The 9,996-nt window shown below is 41.7% G+C and overlaps 1 protein-coding gene across 1 annotated transcript in view; it reads left to right on the top strand.

Annotated features, from left to right (window-relative positions):
- Nucleotides 1-2,331: 2,331 nt before the first annotated feature.
- The window catches only part of LOC124117510 (mucin-5AC-like), a 31,622-nt gene continuing 23,957 nt past the window's right edge, over nt 2,332-9,996 (top strand). The window contains exon 1 of the mRNA XM_046479443.2: nt 2,332-2,931. Within this exon, the coding sequence (XP_046335399.1) occupies nt 2,856-2,931 (76 nt within the window). The 5' untranslated portion in view covers nt 2,332-2,855. The remainder of the gene's footprint in view (nt 2,932-9,996) is intronic.

Genomic DNA, 9,996 nt, shown 5'->3' with positions numbered 1-9,996 from the left:
AAACCATGCTTGTCTCCCTGTGGGGATTTCGGGTAAGACTATAGGTCCCCAGCAACCCATGCTTGTCTCCCCGTGGGTAATCCTAGTAAGACTATAGGTCTCCAGCAACCTATGCTTGTCTCCCTGGGGAGATTCTGGGAAAGAATATAGGTCCCCAGCAACCTATGCTTGTCTCCCAAAGGGTATTCCTAGGAAGAATAAATGTCCCCAGCAACCTATTCTTATCTCCCCATGGGTATTCCTAGTAAGAATAAATGTCCCCAGCAACCTATGCTTGTCTCCCCATGGGTATTCCTGGTAAGAATAAATGTCCCCAGCAACCTATGTTTGTCTCCCCATGGGTATTCCTGGTAAGAATAAATGTCCCCAGCAACCTATGCTTGTTTCCCTGTGGGATTCCAGGAACGAGTATGTCCTCAACAACCAATGCTTGTCTGGCCGTGGGGATTACGGGTAAGAATACAGGTCCCCAGCAACCTATGGTTGTTGGAAGCTACTGATGGGATCGAGTGGTCAAGCTCCGTTATTTGCAAGTGGTTGATTGCCTGTGATCGTGGAATGATGCTCAAACAATTATAAGAACCTGGTTGAGATTCGAAGTGGCACTGGCGTAGCCTAGTGGTTAATATTGTGCGGGAATATTGCTAAAAGCGGCGCCAACCAAACTTACTCACTCACTCACTCAATATAATTTGAAACGTTAAGGCGAAGCTGCAGAAAGAAGCTTTTTGAAGAACCATTTGAATTTGGGATAATCTATAGATTGGTTTGGACCCGTGAAGATTCCGAGGTAGAATAGGTCTTCAGCAACCCATGCTTGCCGTTAAAGGTGACTTACGGGATCGGGTGGTCAGGCTCGCTGACTTGGTTGATGCTCGCATCGATCCCAATTGCGTGGATCGATGCTCATGATATTAATCACTGGATTGTCTGGTCCAGACTCTATTATTTACAGACCGCCGTCATATATCTGGAATATTGCTGAGTGCGGCGTTAAACAACAAACCATACCAAAAATCTTTAAATTTTCAAACAAACCAGTTTTCTCGTCAGTGCGACCATCCGATCCTCAGCTTAGTCGGCAAGCATTATGCAATCTGTGCCAGAATCCCTGTCAACACATGGTTTGACTGCTATACTCCCAGGTCGCCATGGTTGCTGGTTGCGGTGTAAAACAACACTCACCCATTGCATTCGTAAACCGAGTTCTTCACGACGCAAAGTTTTATATTCGCTAAATATGTATGACTCAAAATTAATATTGTTCGTGTGAAGGTAACAATGAATAACGGTTTAAACTTAGTCCTTTGTAAAAAGACAGATGTTATCAAACGTAACCTCCTAGTGGCTGGTAAACCTTTTTTTAAAAAAAATGAACGCTCACACAGGTTTTAACACATAGTGAATTTCATAACGTTACAAGTACAAAAGTAAAGCAACGTGAACTGTTTTGACACGTGAAAAGGTTTATACATTACTTTCTACACAGAAGCCGATTGGCAATGATAAATCCACATTGCGAATACTTATACTACTTCTCAATATTTAAGACATGAACGATGTGCGGGAATGGTTTATTTCTTTAATGAGATATCAGCTTCATGTACAGCCTCTTTAAGGATGTTGATAAAATGTAATAGCTTTAAAATATTCGTCCAAATTTTAATACAGATGACACCATGAATAGTCCCCAGTCCATTTTACGAACAGGTGGGTTAAGTTTGGTATATCCCGCATATTCTCACAATCCTCACGTCCATTATCTGTACCTTTTCCCCTAATACCCATTGTCATATATCTCATATGACCACTGCGTTTATCTGCGTAGCCCGGCTACATCTATGGGGAACAACTTTCCAGACACTTCCATCCCAGAAATACTGTCGTCCAGCAATATTCCTGCTATATGACGGTGGTCTGTAATAATCGAGTCTGGACCAGACAATCCAGGGACTGATATCATGAGCATCGATCCACGCAATTTGCATCGATGACATGCATCAACCAAGTCAGCGAGCCTAACCACCCGATCCCTTTAGTCGCCTCTTACGACAAGCACAGTCGCCTTTTACGGCACGCTTGGGTTGCTGAAGACCTATTCTACCCCGGCTCTTCACTGGTCGCCATCACAAATAAACATTAGAGTACAATATGATCCATCTTGTAAACGGCTCCATACAGCTTCCACACTGACTAGCTGCATGCAAGGGTCGATAGCTACTTTCTTATTGGCTCTGGTTTGCCGTGCTCTATCCCTGGGTATTTGATTGACAGGTTTGATTGACGCCTCCGTAATGCATAATGTTATCTTCGGCAAGGCGTCTTTATCCAGATATTGTATCATTATCCACACCCCCGTCGTACAGCGATCGAGTCGCAATAACATACATTGATGTTGATCCCATACTTTTAGAGGATGGCCTTTGGTTTAATATAGTGTCAATAGTTTCGTGCCAGAGGCCTTGTCAACAGGAATACGCAGTCCAAGGATGACAATCCCAGACTGGGCTCACAGAGTGTCGTCCTGTAGACTTTAAGACCAGAGAATGGTAAAATAGTGGCCTGATGACTCCTGACTATACGTTCGACAAGGTTCATTGATCAACGTGTATTCGTTCTTGACTGCCATAGTCCATGGACAGTCATTGACCAACTCATCAACGCGGAATCCAAGAAGCCCGACTGTTGATATTCCAGTATTACATTCTCGAGTATGATATATGTCAGAGAGACTGCTGTCGACTTGTACAGTTAAAGGACACAACAAGTGATCGTATCACTTAACCATCAGCCTGGAATGTAAGAGTCATCACACAAGTCCACTACTCGAAAATAGGGATTCATACTTATCAACAATGCTTATACTGGGACTATTTCTCCAAGCTGTGTTTTCCCAATCAGATTCACAAAGCATTGAAATTCCTGCGACAGGTAAGCGTTTCTTATAAAGTATATATTTTTCTTATGAAGTATATAGACCCTTGAAGATCCGGGATAGAATAGGTCTTCAGCAACCCATGCTTGCCGTAAGAGGCGACTAACGGGATCGGGTGGTCAGGCTCGCTGACTTGGTTGATGCATGTCATCGTATCCCAATTGCGTGGATCGATGCTCATTATGTCAATCACTGGATTGTCTGGTCCAGACGCGTAATTTTCAGACCGCCGTCTTATAGCTGGAATATTGCTGAGTGCGGCGTTAAACAAACAACAAAGCATACAAGAATGACCAGTAGGGTACACTTGATGACTGTCAGCCCTGTTATGTCTCTTGGTTTGTCAGCACCATACCCGTGCTCGAGGGTTTCGCCGAAGTGGTAAACGTCTGGGACCTGCATTACTTCGGGCTTTCCTGCCACATTAAGCTGACACGCCGTGATATAACTGGAATAATGTTAAAAGCGGCGTTAAACCCAACTCACGCACTCCTACAGATCCTACAGATGAAGCGGGTAGACACGTTATTTCCTCGTGCAAAGTTTGATGTTTAAATCCTTTGAGAAGAGAACAGTGTATTTGGGTTCGTATTCTTTGTACAGCTTACAGGTGAAATGGGTAGACAAGTCATAACTCGTGTACCCGGTTCAGAGTTTTATCTCTTCAAGAAGAGAACAGAATATTTAGGTTCCGTATTCTAGGAACATCTTAGAGATGTTTGTTGTTTAACGCCGCACTCAGCAGTATTCCAGCTACAGCCATGTGCAACTTATATTGGCCCACCTTCAAAATGGCGGCGCATTGTTTACATTAGCAACCTCGTCTTTCAAAGTCAATAACTTAATCTATTTGTCACATGACTTTAATATTTTGTGAGATGACCTTTCATCTTTATAACATGCAAAATATGCTTCGGAATCGTCGAATATAATACTTGAACATACTCAAGCGGTATATTTTGCCAATATGCATGGATCTCGTTGAAAAGTTCATCAGGTGTAGTGACGTCATTGACATGGGATATATCGTCTTGGAAGACATAATCTCCGTCGGGAAAATGACGGACAATAACTGGTTACAAATTAGTGTCAATTACGTCCATATATATATTTGTCAGCATTTATATTTCCTTCTACGGGAACTAAAGTTCCGACACCCTTAAAAGTGACGCAACCCCATATCATCAAAGACACCTTACGTCCCTTGCGTGGGCACACACATTCTGGCCATTCGTCACCACTCGCCCCTTTCCGTAAACTGCAAGAAGACTCGTCCCCCTATCGATGAATGTTATGTGCGAAAACACGACAAACCAATCAGAATGCGCGTATGATTTCAAGTTCTTCGTCAAAGAATCCCTCAAATATAATTTTTGATTTTACATATGTCTTGCATCTAAAAATATACACAAGACACAATTAAATGTGTTCAATCATACTGTATAATACCTTAAGATCCAATGTGTCTTAATATATGCATCTGGAATATATATGACATATGGGAAATTTACGTGAATCATTACGCAACGACGGAACCCAGTCGCAAAAAATGGCTACGAGAGGGGCACTAGTCGCTATTCGGCTTGTCCCGGAATAACACGAGTTGGTCACGAATGACATTCTGGCCTGTCTTCTTCATCGGACTTCCTCCATACATACACACGGTTGTCAGTACCAATAACAATATTACTTTCGTCTGAAAATATCACCTTTTTTCCAGAAATTATCTACACTTTCTTTTCTCCGCTCTTTACACCATGAAACACGTTTAATTCTATTCACCTGGCGCACAACCATTTTTTTTCTTAGCAATTCGTCTAAAATATCTTTCAGAGTGCAATGCATGCTGCATGATGCTGGACACTTCGTTCCGAAAAAACTTGATCCTTATTTGAATTAAATTCACTGGTAATTTCCTTCAAAGTCATTCGTCGATTATTTTTCGCGAGTCCAATTAACGAGGTGCGATCACGTCTATCAATGGATTTTCTTCGTGCTCTCCGAGGTAGATTTTCGACGGATCCAGTGCGGCAATATTTATGAACAATATAACTAACTGTAGATCGAGGAATCTTCAAGAGATCAGCAATTTGTCTCTGACTTCTACCGCTTTCAAAATTTTCTGCAATTATGACTTTGAGAGGCACGCCTGGCTCATTACTTTTTCGACCCATCTCGGCTTTTCGGTCACTCAGTCGACAAAAGCAGCAGACGACAAGTTCAGAACGTCTCACGTGACAGCCACGTGATGTGTGACGTAATGCACCCACTAAAATAATTATACGACGTCCGGTGGCAATACGCGAGCGCTTCAAAGAAGCGAGTTGAACGTTACACGAACGACGTAATTGCTGGGTAGGCCAATATAAGTTGCACATGACTGTATATGACGGCGGTCTGTAAATAACCGAGTCTGGACCAGACAATCCAGTGATTGACATCATGAACATCGATCCACGCAATTGGGATACAATGACACGCGTCAACCATGTCATCGAACCTGACCACCCGATCCCGTTAGTCGCCTCTAACGGCAAACATGGGTTGCTGTATACCTATTCCACCCCGGATCTTCACGGATTACAACAATTATCGACCCGTGAAGAACCAGGGTAGAATAGGCATTCAGCAACCCATGCTTGCCGTAAAAGGCGACTATGCTTGTCGTAAGGGGCGACTAACGGGATCGGGTGGTCAGGCTCGCTGACTTGGTTGACGCATGTCATCGATCACAACTGCGTGGATCGATGCTCATGACATTAATCACTGGATTGTCTGGTCCAGACTCGATTATTTACAGACCGCCGTCATATAGCTGGAATAGTGCTGAGTGCGACGTTAAACAACAAACAAACAAATAGTACTCGTCCAGGAGATCAAGTTCACAGCAGGAAGAAGGTAGCTCTGTTTGAACAGTACGGTACGGAGTCAATCGGCCTCTACTGTATACATGTACAGATTGAACTACTTACTGGAAGAGTTCTTTATGAGATTAACCATCCAGAAGATAATTAGACCTCTTTCGTAGTACCATCAAATACATTGAAGACCTTTGCCATCCCGGAATTGCCTCCTCGCTGGGCCATTTGTAAGACAATACAATCCGATCGCATGACTCGGATGATTGCCTCAGGCATACTCTCAAAGCTCTTATCCGTTAGCCATCTTTTGTTAGCGTTCTAGTACATTCTGGTACAGCTAGCGTGAGAAAGCCGTGGAAGTTAAAGCATTTAAACAATGTGACGTTTGTACAAGTATAGTGTGTGAGTGTGCATTCATGAAACATTCTGTCGCAATTCTTGTGGATGTTCAGAGAACATTATCTGTCTTAAGAATATAAAATATATCATAGTAGTTTTCAGCTCTTATCACCCTAATAGTTCATGTTATGTAAAGTAAGTACCTTTTTTACTTTATTCATGTGTAAAGAGCACACGAGTGGTTTTCATAGAATGTAACATTGAATATAAAAAACACAGTCAGAACGAAAGTCTAATCTTAACACACTTCAGAAGGTCATATGTTGAAGACCCATGAAGATCCGGGGTAGAATAGGTCTTCAGCAACCCATGCTTGCCGTAAAAGGCGACTATGCTTGTCGTAAGAGGCGACTAACGGGATCGGGTGGTCAGGCTCGCTGACTTGTTTGATGCATGTCATCGATCCCAATTGCGTGGATCGATGCTCATGACAATTATCACTGGATTGTCTGGTCCAGACTGGGTTATTTACAGACCGCCGTAATATAGCTGGAATATTGATTAGTGCGGGGTTAAACAACAAACCAACCAACCAACTAGAGAAATATTGGTCCGAAACATTTAAACTGCCCCCACAATGTGTTGGAAATAAGGAACGCTTTTCCTTACTTGTAAGCAGTAGAATATCTACACTTGTACACTGCAGTAGTAAACTAGGAGATAAACATACTGTGTTTCAATGTAGAGCTAGGTTACCTGTAGATTTAACCGTGCTAAATTGAACCGAACGCGCAACGTGAGGTTTCAAATGTTAAATTTAACGCGGTTAAATCTACAGGTAACCTAGCTCTACATTGAAAACACAGTATGTTTATCTCCATTCTACCACGACTAAATAAAACGCGAACTCTTTGGTGTTAGCAACTATACTGAGTGAAGCGGCATGGTTTGAGTCCAGTGTTTTGAGTGGGTTATCGATCTTAATTACGGAATCACCGAACAACATATGGCGCTGTATATACTCAAGCAGTTTGTTTACACCCTAATACTTCACTCGAACATATGACAGGCATCGAAAGCATATAAGCACGGCAACTTGGTAAGCTAACATGAGGTGGGCATCCCTAAAGAAAACAAAGCAAGCTTTGCAAGGATTTCGCTCTACATCGCACGTCACCATTATGACGTCATGTCGCTCATTGCGACGCAAAAGATATGACACCACAGTCGTATATAGAAAAGCGCCAAAATTCCAAGCTATAATTATTTAAATATGCCTACCGACAATGACTGAAAAAAGTACTATTCTATAAATATTAGCTTCCGCGGTGAAGCGGCCGTCAAACCAGCTGTTTCAATCAGAGGGGGTTTATTGTGATTTAATAGCCTCTGATTGACCAATCAGGATCGAGTAAATTCCAAATTCATGGTAGAATGAAAATAAATATTTTGTATTTAGTTTCAACAAAATCAGTAAATGCGCTTTCGTGTCACTGGAGTTTCTGGTCAATCACTTGATTGTCTGGTTTGTTTAACGCAACACTCAACAGAATTCCAACTTTATGTCAGTGGTCTGTAAATAATCGAGTCTGGACCAAACATCCCAGTGATTGACATCATGAGCATCGATCCACATAATTGGTTAATTTTTGTTTAACGCTGCACTCAGCAATATTCCGCTGTCACCTCAGCGGTAAATGAAAACGCTTGGCAGGTGTAATACCAGAGTGGATTTGGGATATACACCTCCAACCCAATGTTACAATAACCAGCTTTGACAGATTAAGAGGGGACAGATTTTTGGGCAAATGTGAAGAGGTAGGTGTTGGTTGGTTCGAACACTCCATCCTTCTTTACAGTGAATCGTTCCTTGGCAATTTGATCTTCGATCATGCCAGACAGACAGCGAGCTCTGTCACGGACAACGCCCTTTCACAAGTTCAGTGTTTTGTGCACCGACGCAGCAACCTTGTTATTGACAAACTCTTTTAATTTGAGCAGACTGACAGATTGCAAACTTCGTGCACATTCTACAAGGAGAGAGCCTGATCAGAGCTTTGTGACATTTGTAACCTCTCCGCAGATACCAACCACACAACTGGAGATTTCAAATCCATTCAGTTTGATTGGGTTTTTTGTTGTTGTCACAAGCCTCAATAACGAAGAAATGTGGCCAATAGTCCGTTCGAATGGGCGTAGTAGTATCGTCAGACGAGGAATTGTAAAATTCTATATGTTGTCTTTTTTTTTAACCCAGCGAGGTGGCCTAGCTTTGGTTACTGGTGGCCTATAGCCCGTGTTTTAAAACTGTATATATAATATTGTTATGCTCAAATATGTTTCATGAATTGTTTCTAAATATAGTATGCTCAAATATGTTTTACAACTTGTTTTTAAACAAAACTTTGCATTAATGACTCAGTTGTGAATATTTCAACTTGGTCTCGTCGCTATATGGCTGAGATAATGCCGATGCGACGTTAAATTTTAACTCACTCACTCTCTCAGTCACTTTTTAACCAAGGTGATTGGAAGCCATGTTGAAAGGAAAAATGATTCAGCACCCCTCTTCCCCACCCACCATCGAGTTTCAATAAGGACAGTCTTATGCTGCAGCGGATCTCCAAGATGCAAAACCCGAGGATAAAGCGGTGTTATACTTCAGCAAATTTGACTAAATGCTGTAGCTATCTACCGAGTAAAATGTCGGGCTGTTTCGTCCCATGACAATCAATTGGAGAAAAAGAATTCAGAGGTCAGCATCACCAGATTGGCCCATGAGCCACCACCTTCTGGGCATAGGGCTCTAAGCTAGGTCATAGATTGATACATACAAAATTGACATTTATTATTTCAAAAGTTTTTAAATTAAAAACAATTGTGCAACACATTATATGTACAGAGAATGACATGACCAGCTGATTGAGAGAATCGCGGCCATTCTAAATCCCCAAGAGCCACCGCCCTCTGGGCATAGGACCAAAATGATCAATTGATACATATCTATTCATTTGCATTTAGAAAAAAAAATTAAATACTAAATTTCGTGAAAACCAATGTATGCACAGGGCATGGCATGACCAGCCTATTCTACCGTTCCTCTGGGCAAAGTTAGGGTCGAAGTGGTGTGTGGACTAAGGAACAGTATTGACGGCTACGATGCGCGGACAATATAAGGCAGTCATGTTAACCGATAAGAATAGTACTTTCACAGACAATTGTATAGTTCCAAACTAAACTGAACCGATATTATTATTATTATTATTATTATTATTATTATTATTATTAAACAAACATTATATTCAAAAGCCTTGTATTTTGTAACAAGCTCAATCGTCCCACAGATCAAAGACCTATACTGAAGCGTGAAACATTATAAAAGTATTTGTGCATTGAAACTTACACCATGCCCAGTGGCAACCTTCTGTAAATTACCTATTGATTCACCGAGCCTGAAAAACATGGCGTTGAATAGAAGTTTTAGTTGTGTTCTTAATGTAATAATATGTAAGAAGTACATTTAAACCACGTTGGTCTCAACACCTAGGTAAGCTCAAAGCTCCTTCACAAGTCAGCGTTCACCAGAGCAACAACTGGTAGTGGTTCCAAAGGCGATAGAAATCAAATAACTGTTGATTTCTGGGTCTTCCGAGATGGCAACTCTAAGAATGCTGTTGATTTCTGGGTTGATTTCTGGGTCTTCCAAGATGGCAACTCTAAGAATGCTGTTGATTTCTGGGTCTTCCAAGATGGCAACTCTAAGAATGCTGTTGATTTCTGGGTCTTCCAAGATGGCAACTCTAAGAATGCTGTTGATTTCTGGGTCTTCCGAGATGGCAACTCTAAGAATGCTGTTGATTT

Source organism: Haliotis rufescens, unplaced genomic scaffold (assembly GCF_023055435.1).
Source record: "Haliotis rufescens isolate VD_foot unplaced genomic scaffold, xgHalRufe1.0.p SCAF_12, whole genome shotgun sequence".
NCBI classification, from domain to species: Eukaryota; Metazoa; Mollusca; class Gastropoda; order Lepetellida; family Haliotidae; genus Haliotis; species Haliotis rufescens.
The sequence above is the reverse complement of the archived record's forward strand: the minus strand, read 5'-3'. Positions and strand labels throughout refer to the sequence as shown.